Here is an 18,151-nt window from a genome sequence, read left to right on the forward strand (position 1 = left end):
CAGCACAGGAAAGAGGCATTTTCCTGGAGGGTATGCATGGAGAAGGTGGTGAGGATAGGTGGATGTTAGTCATGGGCGGTTTAATGTAATAGAAGAAAAAGGCACTCTAGACCTATAACACACAGAGAAACAAGAAATCAGATGTCTAGAAGAGATGCCTAAAGTTCAGACTTGCTTGGGTAGCAATTGTGCTAGGCCTCGGAAAATCTTAGTACAGATTATCAAATATGAAATACAAGGGGGGGGCGCAGTGGGTTAACACCCTGGCCTGAAGCGCCGGCATTCCATATGAGCGCCAGTTTGAAACCCAGCTGCTCCTCTTCCCATCCAGCTCTCTGCTATGGCCTGGGAAAGCAGTAGAAGATGGCCCACATCCTTGGGCCCCTGCACCCATGTGGGAGACCTGGAAGAAGCTCCTGACTCCTGGCTTCGGATTGGTGCAGCTCCAGCGTTTGTGGCCAATTGGGGAGTGAACCATCAGATGGAAGACCTCTCTCTCTCTGCCTCTCCTTCTGTGTAACTCTGACTTTCAAATAATAAATAAATCTTAAAACAAACAAACAAAGAAGCCAAGAGCCTGGATAGGAAGACACTGCAATTATCCAGGTCAGCAGCTTTTCAGCAGGGACCTTTGGAAACACTGTGACTCTTACTAATGTGGTAGAATGCTAATGGCAGGGAAAAGTAGGAGCCAGAGATACTAAGCGTCCTATAAAGCACAAGACAAGACAACAAAGAATTATGTCACTAGTGCCCTTTTGAGAAACAATGCCACAGTTGAAGTTAAGCATAAAGATGATTTGAGGGGCAGGTGTTTGGCTGGGATTAAGATGCTGCTTGGGATGCACACACCCCATACTGAAATGCCTGGGTCCACATCCCAACTCCGCTTCTGTTTCAGCTTCCTACTAACGCAACCCCTAGGAGGCAGCAGTGATGGCGCAGGTATTTGGGTCCCTGCTACCCATAAGGGAGATCTTTACTAAGTTCCTGGCTCCTGGCTATGGCCTGGCCCAGCCCCAGCTATGACATTGGGTAATGAATAAACAGATGAAGATCTCTCTCTCTCTCTCTCTACCTTTCCAACAAAATAAAATAAACAAAAAAAATTTTTTTAAAGATATGACCAGGATTAATTTCACTGATAGTGAGATTCTCATTCTCACAAAGTTATACTCAAAAATTATATAATTACTAAAGAAAAAATAAGTCAAACGGATTCAGAAACCAGTATCTTTCTTTAAAAAATCCTTTAGACTTTGCTGAGTGACGATAATGTTGTGCTTTTATATATCTTCCTTCACATCTAATGTGCAAATGCTTTTCATTGGGGAAGGAAGTCTAACATTACTCAGTCCACTGTTTTTCTTCTTTTTAAAAAATTGTTCATTTCCTATATTATTTTTTAAAAAAAGATTTATGTATTTGAAAGGCAGAGTTTACAGAAAGAGGAAGACTGAGAGAGAGATATCTCCCATCTATTGGTTCACCCCCAAATGGCTGTAATGGCCAGAACTGAAAGCTTCATCTAGTCTCCCACGTGGGTGCAAGGGCCCAGGGACTTGGGCCATCTTCCACTGCTTCCCCAGGCACATCAGCAGGGAGCTGGATTGGGAATGGAGCAGCTGGGACATGAACTGGTGCCCATGTGGATGTCCGCACTGCAGGCAGTGGCTCTACCAGCAACATCACAGCGCCAGCTCCACTGTTTTGAGAGATACAGACAAACAAGAGTTCCCTTCTGCTGGTTTACTCCCGAAATGCCTGCAGTGGAAGTGCAGTAAAGCTGGGAGTCAGGAACTGAATCCAGGTCTCCCAAGTGGGCGGCAGATGTCAACTACTTGAGCCATCAGTGCTAACTCCAGGATTCTCATCAGTAGGAAGTGGAAGGGGAAGCAGGAGCCAGCTATCGAATCCCAGGTCTCCAATGTGGGTGTACTCTGATGAGTGACCAACTGTCAGGCCAAACGCCCGCCCCGAGCCCACTAGTGGAAGTCCTCCCCACAGATCAGAAATACTGAGGGGAGTAAGACGGTAAACAGCATTGTTCTTCAAAGCAGGTAAAGTCGGAGACAGCTAAGAAGTCCAATAGGTGCATGTTAAAGAGTTCCCAGCTCTCCTTTAGGTTAGAGAAAAATCAAACCTTGAGACAAAAAACAAAACCTGAAGAGAAAGTCCACATTTGCTTCCAGCCACAGGATGCATCAATCTCACAGGACAGTCATGATGAGGCACACACATACTCAGAAACTAAAACATCGACTTCACTCTGCATATTCTGAGTTCTGGTGACTGCTTCATCTTCCATATTTGAATGACTGAATGACAAAGGATAAAGCTTTTCTAGCAGCAAACAATGGTATCAGCTCACCTCTTCCTGATCCAACATCTGTGTCTTTAGTTTCTCTACCAGTTGGCTCTGCTGGTTAATTTCTTCATCCTAGAATTTTTAAAGTATCTGGTTAATAATGTATTCACAAACTAGTTTTATTTCACATTGTAAATTTTAAGATTACTACTCTCCCTGAAATATTTCAAAACCATTTTTCCAAATTCGATTTGGCTTAATCTCTTAAGAAATGTTGAAATAGTAGAAATGTCTTTCCATTAGCAATCATTTATACAAGGAAAAAAGGCTTATGTCTATGAAAGCCATTCATATAACATTTTATGTGCTAAAAAATACCATGCTTAAAAGCTATTATTGAAAATAATGGTTATGTAGCCCCTTCAAACCTGCCCCTTTAAGATACATTTGTTAAAAACAGTAACTATCGTCTTCCAGCCTATTTATTGCTCTTGTCCATGTCTGCCTTTCTTACTAGGTTCACAATTTGCTCTTTCTCACACTACTGACATCGATGTTAGCAAAGCAGGAGGATGCACTTCCACTCTGCTCTGTTTCCCTGGACCACCTGTGATCAGGCTCTTCGGATCCCTTATTTTAGGAGCTCATTTCATTAAGGCTCTCCAATGAGCGGATATCAAACTTTCTTTAGAATGCTCTTTAAGCTTAAAAGAGATGTGCCCTCATATAGTTTCTATACAAAAACTGAATGTGATTTTTATAATATTCTGCTACTGCATTAGCTGTTAAAAAATCAAAACAGAAATCAAGAAGTATGTTTATGGAACATAACCGCTCATAATACTGAAATTAGAAAAACCGGAAAATAAAAATACCTATGACACTACTATTCTAAAAGAATTATGGAGACCCTTTTTCCTTCCTGCCAGGGACCACGTGGCTATTTATAGCATCATTCATAGCCCATACAATCATCACCTTAATCAGCCTGCTTTAGATTTACTGAATTACAAGCCCTGCCTGCAGCTGCCTTGGCAGGGCCAGACCAAATGATTTCACAGGCCTTAAAGGCTCACGGCTGGACTCCCCCCACCACTTCTAAAACACAAGAGACTGAAAGCAGATAAGAGTTACCTTGTCATCAAGTTGTTTGTATAATTTAGCAATTTCTTCTTCACATTTTCTTCTTTCGGAATCAGTGAAATTTCCAGTAACACCAATTGTGGCTGCTGGCTTATCATTGGTAATAGTAACGTCCTTATCCACTGTGAAAGCTTCCAAGTTGGCTTTCTCTTTGTCAAACTGCTCATCTACAGGCACTGTCTCTCCTGAAATAAAACAACAGCATGGTTAACAGAAATCTACACATGCAAAACTAATTTCAGTTTTATTCTTTTTATCTCTTTCCTCCTGTGTGTTTTTTCCAAATAAGTTCAAGTTCACAGTTTGTTCTGCTTGATCAATTCTGCTGTTGATGCACTCAATTCCATTTATTTTGATTGTATCCACTGTATTTGTCAGCTCTAAGATTTTGTTTTACATTATTTCAGTTTTTCAACTGAATTTTTCAATCTTGATCCCACTGTTTTCCTACTGAAATGTTTGTTCATTCCATTACAGCTTGCTAAGTTTACTTTTAACATTTATTTTGACTTTTTTGGTTGGGCAGTTCATACATCTCCATTTTCAGCTGTCGGTTACTAGCACTTGAATTAATTTATTCTTTCAGTGATGCCCCATCCCTCCGATGGCTCCTGATCCTTGTGGCTGTGTGGCAGAGGCAGTGTCTGTGTATCTGAAGTAGCAACTACTAGTGGGCAGGCTGTCACATGTGATCCTGACGCCCTGCCTACTGCCGGGTGCTGGGAGTCTGCGGCTGCCAGGCCCTGCCTGTCACTGAGGGATGTCCCGAGCCCTGGGATGCTGAAGTTTGAGACTGAGGCCACCTCACAGGCCTGAACCTGGGCTGCAGGTTCCCACACGGCACTGGGGCAGTCGAGAGATGTCTGTGGACATCCACCTGGCATCAGGGGCAGCCAGAGCTTGCCAGATGCTGCTGTACTGTGGGGCAGGCTGAGTGCTGGGGTCCAAGGCTCACTCCCTTTCTTTCCCATAAATGTTGTGCCGTATGGGGCTGTGGAAGGAACACAGGGAAAGTAAGACTGTCCTTCCTAACCTCTTCAATGTGTCTTCTTCCTGTAGTATAACCAGATACCCTGGCTCTCACCGGGATTCCTTAGCTTTTGTAGAGGTATGTTCATGGACGGATGGATGGCTGCTTACATCAATGATTATGCAAGGGATACCAGTGGAAAAGTCCTATTCCATCTTCTTAACTCTGCCCCTCCCTCTCTTTTCCAGCTTCAGCAGTTTGTACTAACTTTCCTACCTGCTCAAGGCCTGGAATTTGAACAGCTGGAATTACCTCTAATCCCCCCTTATCCCTCCTTTGCCATTCTTTGAAATCCAGTCGCTAAAATATTTTGTCATTTTATTGCTTCCACCCTAACCCAGCCATCTTGTCATGCTGTGACTTCTTTTTTTTTTTTTTTTTTTTTGACAGGCAGAGTGAACAGTGAGAGAAAGAGAGACAGAGAGAAAGGTCTTACTTTGCCGTTGGTTCACCCTCCAATGGCCGCCGCGGCCAGTGAGCCGCAGCCGGCGCATCGCGCTGATCCAAAGCCAGGAGCCAGGTACTTCTCCTGGTCTCCCATGCGGGTGCAGGGCCCAAGCACTTGGGCCATCCTCCACTGCATTCCCGGGCCACAGCAGAGAGCTGGCCTGGAAGAGGGGTAACCGGGACAGAATCTGGCGCCCCGACCGGGACTAGAACCCGTGGTGCTGGCACCGCAGGCAGAGGATTAGCCTACTGAGCCGCGGCACCGGCCGCCATGCTGTGACTTCTTAATTGGCCTCTATGTGTCTATACTTAATTCAAGTAAAATCAAAATTTATTATGAAAGACTTATTCATTTTTATTTGATTCTAATTGCTTAAAAAGTGAAAGTGGACATGCTATTTCATTTATATTCATGCCAGAACCTCATATTAGTAAAATAGCTCTATGACTGTATCCAACAAGCCTAAGATGACAAATTCTTAAATTATTACCATTACGCCACCGGTTGAGTTCATTTTCAAGCCACTGAATGGTATTCCGCAGGGTCTTATTTTTTTCTTTTTCTTTTTCATACTTCTTTTTCCACTGTTCTGCAGTTAACTCTACATTGACGCAAACTGTGTTCTTAATTGTTTTGGCCCTAAGAGAAGTAATTAGAAGAAAAAAAGAACGTGACTACAATCAGTTTTGATGTATGTAACACATGCATATATGGTTAAAAGTTAGATTGTCCAATTGTTATCTAGTCCTTAGAATAAACATTAAAAGCTATAATGTAGAGTGCTTATTCACAATCCATCTAAATTTGAGTCAGCCCCAAAAATTGTGGTTAAAAAAAAGTATCAATAATTCACCAGATAAAAAACTGGAGGCAGCCATTTGGTACAGAGCTTAAGACACGGCTTGGAATGACCACATCTTGTATTAGAATGCGTACACGTGAGTCCTGGGTTCACTCCTGATTCCAGCTTCCAGTTAATGTGCACCCTGGAAGGCAGCAGGTAACGGTCCAAGAAATTGCCACCCAGGTGAGAGATCTGGATTGAGTTCCCAACTCCCAGCTTGGGCCTGGCCCAGAACCGGACATTGTGGACACTTGGTCACACAAATGATAGAGGAGTTCCCTGTCTCTCAAATAAATAAAATGAATAAAAATTCAACTAAATAAACAAAAAATAAGAGCCTACAGTTTACTAATTTGCAAGGCTGAATTAAGAAATTATCACTGCAAGTCAAAGATAAAGCCATCATTTTTACTTCTTAGACTAACCATCTTATAAATTATCTGAACCTGTAATGTGTCAACAGGCTTTACAAAGGATGGAATTTGTCCGGCCCCTGCTTTATTATCTGATTCTCTCACATAAATTTGACTAAAGTTAACATTTGACTTTAGTGTGTACTAAAACACAAACCCAAGCAGTCTAAAAAAATTGACCTAGTTAGTATTACCTGCCTCTCAGCTAGAAAGAAATATCTATTCCACTAACGATATGCACTGATCGTTAACTGTCTGACATCAACACATTCAATAATCAAAAGGCCTATCTACATTTAGGCTTTCATTTTCTTAACAAACCTTTGACCAAACAGGAGTGTGGATTTTGTTTCAGACTCATTGTATGATGATGGAGAGCAGCAAATTACAATAGTGGTTCTACAGTTGCCACCTAATGAATCTTGAAGGATTCTTGTCATTTTACTATCTCGATATGGAACATAAGTCTACACACAAAAACAAAGAAAAAAATAAAACAAATAGGTTTCCATACAATAAAAATTTGTTATAAATATGTTGACTTATAGTTACTGCCCTCTATTAAGATTGGAACTAGGATACAGATACGAATACTGTGAAATAAATTCTCTTTATAAGATAACCAATTTACACATATTAATTGAAACAGTGAATTTTTCTCCTCACTCTCACACGCCACACAGAGTCAAGCATACACATACACCTAAATGATTCCCCATAGAACAGCAGGGAAACAGAAGACACAGATACTCACGCTGCCCTCAGCCAGAGCAGAGATGACGTTCCCAAGAGCAGACAGGGACTTGTTGATGTTCTTCGCTTCATCTAGCACAGCACCTTCAGCTCCAGTTTTACTAACCTACATGTTAGATTTCCAAAGGAGGAAAGAAAATTGTCATTTTAAGATGATATTCTTTGAATTTTCTAAAAGGTTTACAGGTCATCAATAACCAGCAAAGAAAAGAAGGAGCAAAGTGAAAAGTTTCGTGATGTTGCTTGCTAGCATTTACTCTAGGTACTAGTACTTCTTGAGTACTTTTCTGAGAACTTGATCAAGCAACTAGATGCAGACAAGAACATGACTGGAGACATCAAATTTTGCTTTTGCTTGTGCTCTTGAAGATAGCCAATTTACAAGTAAATTTTAGCTCATTAATCTGTTGGTCCCCTACATTAGAAAAGAGGAACCTTTTATGTTTTCCTAAAGCATCATGATGTGATTGGTAAAGAGACTGAATTTAAACATATTATATAACAAGATTAAAGAGTCTTTGAGATACGTGTACAACTTTTAAATAGAAGGGAACAGGCATCACCATTCAACTCAGAAGAAACAAAATTAGCAGAACAGTAAAAATGGTCACAGAGGTCGATATTAAAAAACATTTGAACTTATTCTGACTTAACTAGAATCATATTTTTAGGACTGATAATGAGATAATCATCCAAAGGAAAAGAAATGAGTTGGCCTCCATATCTGTGGGTTTCACATCCATGGAATCAGCCAAGCGCAGAAGAAAATATCTGAAACCAGTGGAGTGCCTGTACTGAACATGTACAGACATTTCCCCCTAAACAGTAAAACAACTACTAACACTTTATTAGGAGATGATTTAAGTATACTGGAAGATAAGCACAGTTCTATCAAAGATTATGTACAGTGTTTTATACAAGGGACCTGAGCATCCAAGACTCTGGTGTCTGAGGGGGATCCTGGAAACAATCCCTACTGACAGTGACGGATGACTATAGAACTAGATCAGAAAGGACTAATGGGCTGGCGCCGTGGCTTAACAGGCTAATCCTTCGCCTTGCGGCGCTGGCACACCGGGTTCTAGTCCCGGTTGGGGCGCCGGGTTCTATCCCGGTTGCCCCTCTTCCAGGCCAGCTCTCTGCTATGGCCCTGGAAGGCAGTGGAGGATGGCCCAAGTCCTTGGGCCCTGCACCCACATGGGAGACCAGGAGAAGCACCTGGCTCCTGGCTTCGGATCAGCACAATGCGCCGGCCACAGTGGCCATTGGAGGGTGAACCAACAGCAAAAAGGAAGACCTTTCTCTCTGTCTCTCTCTCACTATCCACTCTGTCAAAAAAAAAAAAAAAAAAAAAAAAAAAGACTAATGGATAGTTACCAGTTTCAATAGGGAGCTCACTGCCAATACAGATAAAAGAGATATGGGACCAAGGTTGTGGTAGAGCATATAAAACCACCACCTGCAATGCCAACATCATATACTGGTGCTGGTTCATGTCCCAGCTGTTGCATTTCCAGTCCAGCTCCCTGTTAACTTGGAAGATGGTCCAAGTATCTGGGCCCCTGCTATCCACATGAGAGACCTAGAAGATGCTCCAGGCTTCAGCCTGGCCTAGCCCTAGCACTTGCGACCATCTGGGAAATGAACCAGAGGATGGAAGATCTCTCTCTGTAATTCTGACTTTCAAATCAATCAATCAATCTTAAAAGAGATACCCGATATCAGCAAAGAGATATTTAATAAATACTTAATAATAATATGTAATAAAATTTATAATAGCATATGCTGAGCAACTTTTCATTAAAAAAACATGTATCTTAAGTCAAAGGTAACAACTAGCAGTTGAACCAAATATGGCCAAATAGAAGTTAATTAAGAATTGCTAATTTTGTTTATGTAATCATAAAGCATTAACATCAATAATTATAATTCCCAGATAAATCCAATTAGAAAATTTTAAACATCACATGTAAATCCCAATTTAAGGTGAAGTTTATAAAAATGTTTAAATATCCTTGTCAGAATATGTGAAGACTATACCTTTTCACTACCAGCTAAATCAACCAGATAAAGTTTTCCACTCAGCTTTTGTTCTGTTTGCGTGTTCTCTTGTTTCACGTTAATAAGAAATATACTGTGACTCCTAGAGCTATGTTCATTCATATCTGCAATGAAAATACAGAAAAACTATAAATAAGCATGACCTTCTCTTACTAATAATTTCCCTAAAGAATTATTTTACATAAAAGTCTTAAAATTAATCACCTGAATAAGGATATCCAGTTATTCTTACATCTTTTAAGGATAAAAAGCCATTTTATTGTACCTTACCAAATGTTAAATACTTACTTGTAACTGCTACATGTCTGTTGGATTTTCCTTCATCTATGGTATCCATAACTTCATCTGGACTACATACAAAACGCTCTGTGCACCCCTGTGAAATAATTTTGCAAAAAATGTCAGTATCCTTTAAAATTTATTACAAGGCTTTTCTAAACATTCGCTATTATTTTTTAAGTACCTTTACATAGGGGACTCGGTTTTTGTCTTCGTGAACTGAAAGGTTGGTCTTTGAAACTGAAAAAGAAAAGTAACATTAGCAACATTCTTCTAAAATCTAACACTAGTTATGAAATTGAATTGACAGGCTTCCCCAAGCAGCCCAATAATAGGTCAATCAGAAAAACAAAAGTGAAAACACCACTATTAAAGCAAGACCTTGTTGTCATACTAGCACACTTAAATAGAAACCAATGCACAATACAGAATTTAGGCCCATTTCCCCTTCTGCCACCTACATTCTGTAAATAAGAACATTAAGCTTGAGTGGTTCAAAGATTTGCCCAAGAAGAACAACATATCTAACAGCTGATGGAAGAACTGAAGGTAGAAGTCAAAAATGCAGGGCTCGGGTTCTCTAGCTCCTTTTCTATGCTGTAATTACTACTTAAGAAGTAGCTTGCCTTAAGCAAGTTATTCTTTTTGTCAAAAAGTATTCATTTTTTTAAAACTTAAAAAATCTAATTATTTTCTATATTTTAAGTCAGTTTCACATAAGGTACTAAAAATATTAGTAACAAGCACTACTTAAAACAATAAAAGAACAAGGATTCAACTTACCATCTAATAGGTCCCTTATCTTATCCAAATATATTTCAAAATATGAAACCTAAAGGGTAAACAAATAAAAAAAGGAAAAAATGATTGAACACCTTATTCACTTATTAAATATTTATGAGGTTTGAATGCCAGGTACTGCCTAGACTAAGAGGACAGAGTTATCGATACATTACCCACAGATCACATTCAGATTGGAAGATATAAATTAGCCAAGTTGCTAAAATAACTAAATTAAAAGCAGTTTCTGCTACATACCCTCATCTAAAATGAATCAGACTAGTTAAGAGAGGAACCTTTTAGTTCAGTGGTAAATACACTGTTGTATTTTACAGGCAAAGAGGGGAGTGACGAGAGAGACCCAGCTAACTTACTTCTGATCACCTGGTGGCAGGGCAGTAAGAACCCACGTCTATTAGCCCTAATAATCCTTCAACTACACTTGACCATAAAAGTAACTTCAGGGGCAGCATGAGGCGCAGCAGGTTAAGTCGCTGCTCGGGATGCCCACAGCCCTTGGGAGTGCCAGTTTGAGTCCTGGCGGCTCCATTTCCCATCATTTCCCATCAGGCTCCCTGCTAATGTATTCCAGGCAGCAGCAGATGACGATTCAAGTGCTTGGGCACCTGTCACCAGCATGGGAGACTGGGATGGAGTTCTGGCCCAGCCCCAGCTGTTGTGGATATTTGGTGAATGAACCAGCAGATAGAAGATATCTCCTTCTCTCTGCTTTTCACATAGATGATAAAAAAAATTTTAATAATTTTTAAAACTAAGGAAAAAAACCTAGAATTCACTGTTTTTTGAAACAATTATTTTAGGAATAAAATAAAATACAATCTCTCCCAAAGGAAGTTACCTTAATATGAAATTCTAAATTTTCATCCATGGAGTAAATATAATTAAAAATATCTTGCACTATTCTTGGAATAATTCCCATGCCTTCTGGATCATGAAGTTTACCCTGAACAGAAAACAAAATTAGAAATTTTTAAACAAATTTTAAAATATGAAGTAGAAATTAAAAATTTCAATTTACTATTTATAGTCATCAATAGAAGACAGGAATTGTTATTTTTCATGAAAATAGCTCTACAAATATCTAAAAAAATCCAGTTCAACTATTTTACACATAATACTAGATACATCACCACAGGGGTGACCAAGTGATATTAATTATTTAATCACTAGATGTGGGTTATCCAGGCATGTAAAAAGAACATATCTGAAAAAGTTTGTTTCTTTCTATGTACATTTGCTGTGTTCCTTTTACTTCAAACAAAATTCATGTAAATGCTAGAAATGTCCATATTCTCTGTGACTGTGACTATGAGCTACACTAAAATAAGCAAAAACTACTCTCAGTTCAATGATAAAAGCAGATTTCTGCAGCAGGGGCAGAAGGTCACAGGCTGTTTTCTAGAAGCCAAAGTAAGAGCAGGTCCCCATCTATTATTAATACCACCACTGACAACTGTGGTGACGTTCTTCTCAGCAAAGTGTGGCAGGTATTCAGGGGAGAGAAGCCAAGGAGAAAAGCAAAAGTAATCACTCTGAATAAAATCAACAGTAGACACCCATTCAAATTTTTCCATATTCAGAGAGTGATATAACATTTCTATTTAATTCCAAAATGTTCATACTTTGTGGTTATGTTAACCAACAAGTCAATATATGTTCTCCAATATAGGTATCCCTTACTACTCAAACTCAAGAATTAGATTCTAATAATGATGTGATCATGTATATTATTTGTATGAAAAAAGCAATAAATAGCAAACAAAAATGCCAAGCACAGTAAAATAACTGCAAGAATAATGAATCAATATGTGCCGGTAAAACTACAGGCAGGAGTTAGTATCCTGGCACATGTGCAATGCTGGAATCCTATATGAGTGCCGGTTCAAGTCCTGGCTGCTCTGCTTCAGATCCAGCACTTGGCTAACATATCCGGGAAAGCAGAAGATGGCCAAGTATTTGGGCCCCAGCCACCCAGCTGGGAGACCTGGATGGAGTTCCAAGTTCCTGGCTTTGGCATGGCCCAGCCCTGTGAAACAGTATACAGAAGATTTCTCTCTCTCTCTGTCTCCCCTTCTTACTCTCTGTTATTCTTTCAAATAAATAAATCTTAAAAAAAAAACAAAATATGCCAGTACATCCAAGTACAGATTATAAAATGTTACCTCCATTGTGTGTGTCTTCCCAGATGATGTTTGTCCATATGCAAATATTGTTCCATTGTATCCCTCAAGTACATCTATAAGACAGAGATTTTTATATTTTAGGGAATTTAATCCTTAAGTAAAAATTTCCCAAGAAATAACTTAAGAATTTTATAGGTAAATGTCACAATTATCCTGAGTTACTTAAAAAAATCTCAAAGCCCTCACACACACAACCCTGTTCCTAATCCATGCACACTCAATTCTGCTATAAATAAAATATTTGTGAGCAGAATGGTAGTAGATTCACATTTTCTTTATACTAACATGAAAGAGTTCATCAAAGTTTAGTATGTAAAGGATTCGTGAAGGCATTACAGGAAATAAATAATGTGGTGGTTTTTTTTTTGTTTTTTGTTTTTTTGACAGGCAGAGTTAGACAGTGAGAGAGAGACAGAGAGAAAGGTCTTCCTTCCATTGGTTCACCCCCAAAATGGCCACTATAGCCAGCGCTGCGCCGATCCGAAGCCGGGAGCCAGGTGCTTTCTCCTGGTCTCCCATGCAGGTGCAGGGCCCAAGCACCTGGGCCATCCTCCACTGCCTTCCCGGGCGACAGCAGAGAGCTGGACTGGAAGAGGAGCAACCAGGACAGAATCTGGCACCCCATCCGAGACTAGAACCCAGAGTACCGGTGCCACAGGCGGAGGATTAGCCTAGTGAGCCGCAGTGCCAGCCAATAATGTATTCTTAACACTAATTTTTAGGGATGACCTATCTAAGCAATTTCTGTTGGGCTCAAATGGCAAACAAATTAAATTGGGTTGGGTCAATTTAGAAACAAATTAAATTCCAAGGCTTACAATTAACCATCTCATATCTGTGTACATCTCAAATGTCATTACATCCATATTTCAAAGCTCTATGTCACATAAAAGAAAAATAGCTTCTGCCAATTTAACATACAGCTATGAATTGGTTTTTAGAAATAAGACTTGTTAATGGGAGGTTAAACCTCACAAACCCACACCACTTTCCTCTTTATTCCACCTACAAAAAGTGTAAAATGCTTAGTCTTACTTCAAAATCAATCAGATAGTTCCTACAAAACTAAAACAATACCTTTTCTGGCCCTTGTTGTGCCCCAGTTTTTAAAAAGATGCTTAAAAAAAAAAAAAAAAGACAGTGAGCAAACAGGGTAACCTTTTGGTTTCCAGTTCGGGGGGATGCTTCTTTTTGTTTTAGGTGACAAGAACCAAAATATGCAACTGTAGTATTTTCTAGAAGAAGCCAGAGAAACTCCACTGGAAAGAGCAGATGAAAACAGTGAGGGGGTGGGGGGCCAGCACTGTGGCGCAGCGGGTTAACACTCTGGCCTGAAGCACCAGCATCCCATTGGCTGTTGTGGCCATTTAGGGAATGAACCAGAGGATGGAAGACCTCTCTGTAACTCTGCCTCTCAAATAAATAAATAAATCTTTTAAAAAGATTAAGTCAATCACAAAGTCTAAGCATAAAATTAAAATTTTTGTTAGATTTTTAAAAGGTCTATTCACATTAAGACCCAATCATCCTGCTACTACAATAGGTCCACTAAATAAATAGTTGCTGAAAGGTCTTAAAGCGCTATTTGTGCTATGTGAAATTATATTGTATACAAAGGCTCCCATGTGACACTTGAAGGCTAACTTAGAAGCTTGATATTTACAGAGATTATGGAATATTCAACAAGGAAATGTTTACTGAGCATCCACTAAGACCTAGGCTCCGTTCTGGGTACAGGAAATACAACTAGTAAGCTGATTTCTAGGTAAACCATCCATCAGTGCAGTTTCAACATTTTTATCCATTAGGAACATACAGTCATCCTGTGGTATCCTAAAGGGATTGGTTTTAGAAACCTTCAGGATATCAAATTCCTTGGATATACTGGTCCCTTATAGAAGAGGGTACAGTATTCGATACTCTAGACCCAATCTCTCACACACCTTTAATCTCTAGAGTATTTATAATACTGAACACAATGTAAATATTATGTAAATAGCTACTATACTGTATTGTGTAGGGAATAATGAAAAGGAGGGAAAAAAAAAACCTGGCTTGAAATTACTTCCTGTTCCCAGAAGCAAACATTAATTTTTGAATGTCTGTGGCCTTTGTTTTATTGCATTTCATGGATAATATTTAAAAAAAAAATGCCAAAGAAATCAAATTAAAAACAGAAAAAAAAACTACCTGTGCAGTATAGAACTAAATGTTTTCTTAGTATTTTCAGTGTACAATCAATTGAACTCATGGGTACAGAACACTCAGAAACAGAGGACCAACTACAATCACAATCACTTTCCCCCATCTCCAAATTGTTTTCTTTTTTTTTTTTTTTTTTTTGACAGGCAGAGTGGAGAGAGAGAGAGAGAGAGAGAGAGAGAGAGAGAGAGAGAGAAAGGTCTTCCTTTGCCGTTGGTTCACCCTCCAATGGCCGCTGCGGCCGGCACGCTGCGGCTGGCGCACTGCGCTGATCCGAAGCCAGGAGCCAGGTGCTTCTCCTGGTCTCCCATGGGGTGCAAGGCCCAAGCACTTGAGCCATCCTCCACTGCACTCCCGGGCCACAGCAGAGAGCTGGACTGGAAGAGGGGCAACCAAGACAGAATTCGGCGCCCCGACCAGACTAGAACCTGGTGTGCCGGAGCCGCAAGGCGGAGGATTAGCCTATTGAGCCACGGCGCCGGCCCCAAATTGTTTTCTATAGCGATTTTATCCTTATATTATAAAAAACTTTAATGTACAGAAAAACAATGCATTTTACAATGATCACTCCCATAAACACTAAGAGTCTACCACTAGCATTTCATTATGTTTGTTTTAATCATCTATGCACCCCGTATGCATTTATCTTTTAAAATGCCATTTCAAAGTAAACTGCAGACATCAATACACTTCAGTATACTTCCACCTAAACACTTCCCCATAACATTAGTTAACATTACATTTTCCTGAGGTAAAATTTGTATAATGAAATGCAGTGTCTTCAGTGAGTATCCTCCTCACATGGTTGCTCTTGGCTGGGGAAATGGTCAGGTCCTACTCTGTGCATCCTTCAAGACCAGCTCAGGCTTCGCCGCTTCCTTTAACCCAACCCGGAACGACCCCAGACAAACCTGGGTGGAAGTCTCACTCTGTATGCTGCCTGCACCGAATCACAATACTTAGCACCGAGTGCTTAACGGTGCATTTACCAGTGTGCCTTCGCCACCAGCCTGTGAACTCCTGGAGGTCAGGGCCGCCAGTACAGTGCCTGGCACCAGCAGGACTCAAATGCTTATGAAATGATCATCGCCATCACTAACACAGCATCTTTCTAAGGCCTCCTTCCCCTTTTAAAATATACTTTGGTCTTCCTTTTGAGAGAGATAGTGGACAACTATGAATAAACTTTACAGACAGGGGCAGGTGGTGTGGGCTAAGCCTCCGCTCCCAGTGCCTGCATCCCACTTGGGCACTGGTTCGAGACTTGGCTCCTCCACTTCCAATCCAGGTCTCTGCTATGGCCTGGGAAAGCAGTGGAAGACGACCCAAGTGCTTAGCCCCTGCACCTGTGTGGGAGATCTGGAAGAAGCTCCTGGCTTCCGATCAGCCCAGCTCCGGCCGCTGTGGCCATGTGGGCAGTGAACCAGCAGATGGAAGACCTTTCTTTCTCTGCCTCTGCCTCTCTGTTAACTCTACCTTACAAACAGATAAATATTACAAAAAAAAAAAAAGTTGACACATAATATTATTTGAGATCTTTCAAAGTACCAGGATCCTGGCTAACGCAATCATTTGGGCAGTGAACTAGCAAACGGTCTGTTTCAGTCCCTGTGCCTTTCAAATAAAATGGGGGATGGTGGGGTGGGGATAGCGCAGGTTCCAAGTATTGTTCCTATTCCTAATGCAAGGTTCTATAATGAGTCCCATTTTAAGATGAGGAAGCTGAGGCACAGAGAGGTTAAATAACTGGTCTACAGTTTCACAGCTAGTAAAATGGAACTGTGATACAAACCAAAAAGTCTTGGTGTCAGAGATACGCTCTTAACCACTGAACTTACTATACAAGGATACTTCAAAAAGTTAGTAGAACAGACTCAGAAGATGAGTTTATTTTGGTGCAAAACAAATTTTGAGGAACAGCCATTTTGGGGCAACGACTTAAGTTACTGCTTGGGACACCCACACCCCTCTTCCGAGTACCTCGTTCACATCCCAGTTACCACACTTCCAATCCAGCTTCCAATGCATACCCTGGGAGGCAACAAATGATGGTTCCACAGGGTCTCTGCCACCCATGCAGGAAACCCAGATGGAGTTCCAATCTCCTGTTTTGTATTGGCTATTGCGAAATGGGGGTGTGAACTAGGCAGATACAGAGGCAACTCTGTCATGAGACCACTACATTGGCAGAGAGCATCTGGGTGAAGACAGAAGGGAAAAGGTGCAGTCAGGTGATACTGTCCTAATATAAATTACAGAGCTGGCATAGAAGAGGAAAAAGATAACAAACAGAAACCTCCCATTTGAACACTTGCTGGAAATTTAATTTTGTACAGTGAAAAACATCTTAGACTGATCTTATCCCAAGTATACATCAATTGATTGAATTAAAGAATGGTTACTCTCCCAGAAGATGAAGCAGACAATGAGTAGCCAGCATCTACTGTGTGCTTAAATCCTCAGGTAACCTCCTATTTTGCAGAGTGAGAAACTTAGAAAGGCCAAGTAACTTGCCGAAAGTCAAACAGAGCCTAGACCTCTCTCTAGATCTGCCTGATTCCAATGCTTTACTTATTACTTAAAAGAAAGGAATTATTATCCTGAATTTGGTTCCAGACAATAAAGCGGGAACATGTCAATGAAGGGACTGAAATTTTGAGAAAAGGAAGGGGAAACTAAACTCAGGAAACAAATGATGTCATCTTAGAATTATAAACAGTAATAAAACCAGAAGTAGTAGGATACATGGACCCAAGACACCAGGCTAATAATTATCTCAAAGAGTAAGAAAGGTAGGTATAAACCTGCAATAAAAAGACTATGTAATGGAGGATATATGAAAGAGAGATAAAAATCACCAGAATAAGGTGTGGTATTGTGGTGCAGCAGGTTAAGTCACTGCCTACAATGCCAGCATTCCACGTGGGTGACAGTTTGAGTCCCAGCTGCTCCATTTCCTATCCAGCTCCCTGATAATATGCCTCAGAGAGCAGTAGAGAATGGCCCAAGTGCTTGGTCCCCTGCACACACGTGGGAGACCCACAAGAACCTCCTTGCTCCTGGCTTTGGCCTGGCCCAGCTCTGGTCATTGCAGTCATTTGGGGGAGTGAACCAGCAGACAAAAAAATCTCCGTTTTTCCCTCCCTCTCTGTAACTCTGAATTTCAAACAAAATAAATCTTTAAAAAACAAAAAAATTACATTCTTGGAATGAAAACTTTCACAGCTAAGTGTTAAAAGACAAACAGAAGGAAGCACACAAAAGATGAGTAATTTGCAAATGACCCACTCATTTTCAAAAGGAGAAAAATTTATAGATTATGGGAACTACAGATAAGTATAGCAAAATTTCATAAGGAAAAAGTATGGCCTCATTTCCTGTTTGACTAATCACTGAACCAATAGATAGAAGATCTGTCTGTCTATGAGGGCTGGCACTGTGGCACAGGCTGTTTTTGATGCCATCATCCCACAGGGGTGCTGGTTCGTGTCCTGGCTTCTCTATTTCCAATCCAGTTCCTTGCTAATGGCCTGGAAAAAGCAACAGAAGAGGCCTAACTTCAGCCCCTGTCACCCATGTGGCAGACCTGGATGAAATTCCTGTCTCCTGGCTTTGGCCTGGCCTAGCCCTGTCTGTTGTGGCCATCTGGGGAGTGAATCAGCAGACAGAAGATCTCTGTCTTTCCC

General features: G+C 40.5%; 1 protein-coding gene across 1 annotated transcript in view; it reads right to left on the reverse strand.

Annotated features, from left to right (window-relative positions):
• Positions 1 to 18,151, reverse strand: part of KIF5B (kinesin family member 5B) — a 48,416-nt gene that overhangs the window by 21,139 nt on the left and 9,126 nt on the right. The window contains exons 3-13 of the mRNA XM_062211137.1: positions 12,243 to 12,316; positions 10,919 to 11,023; positions 10,063 to 10,111; positions 9,464 to 9,519; positions 9,289 to 9,376; positions 8,980 to 9,104; positions 6,941 to 7,045; positions 6,508 to 6,653; positions 5,420 to 5,568; positions 3,443 to 3,636; positions 2,372 to 2,440 (exon numbers count right to left, since the gene is read on the reverse strand). Of these exons, the coding sequence (XP_062067121.1) occupies positions 2,372 to 2,440; positions 3,443 to 3,636; positions 5,420 to 5,568; positions 6,508 to 6,653; positions 6,941 to 7,045; positions 8,980 to 9,104; positions 9,289 to 9,376; positions 9,464 to 9,519; positions 10,063 to 10,111; positions 10,919 to 11,023; positions 12,243 to 12,316 (1,160 nt within the window). The remainder of the gene's footprint in view (positions 1 to 2,371; positions 2,441 to 3,442; positions 3,637 to 5,419; positions 5,569 to 6,507; positions 6,654 to 6,940; positions 7,046 to 8,979; positions 9,105 to 9,288; positions 9,377 to 9,463; positions 9,520 to 10,062; positions 10,112 to 10,918; positions 11,024 to 12,242; positions 12,317 to 18,151) is intronic.

This window comes from Lepus europaeus, chromosome 14 (genome assembly GCF_033115175.1).
Source record: "Lepus europaeus isolate LE1 chromosome 14, mLepTim1.pri, whole genome shotgun sequence".
Taxonomy (NCBI): Eukaryota; Metazoa; Chordata; class Mammalia; order Lagomorpha; family Leporidae; genus Lepus; species Lepus europaeus.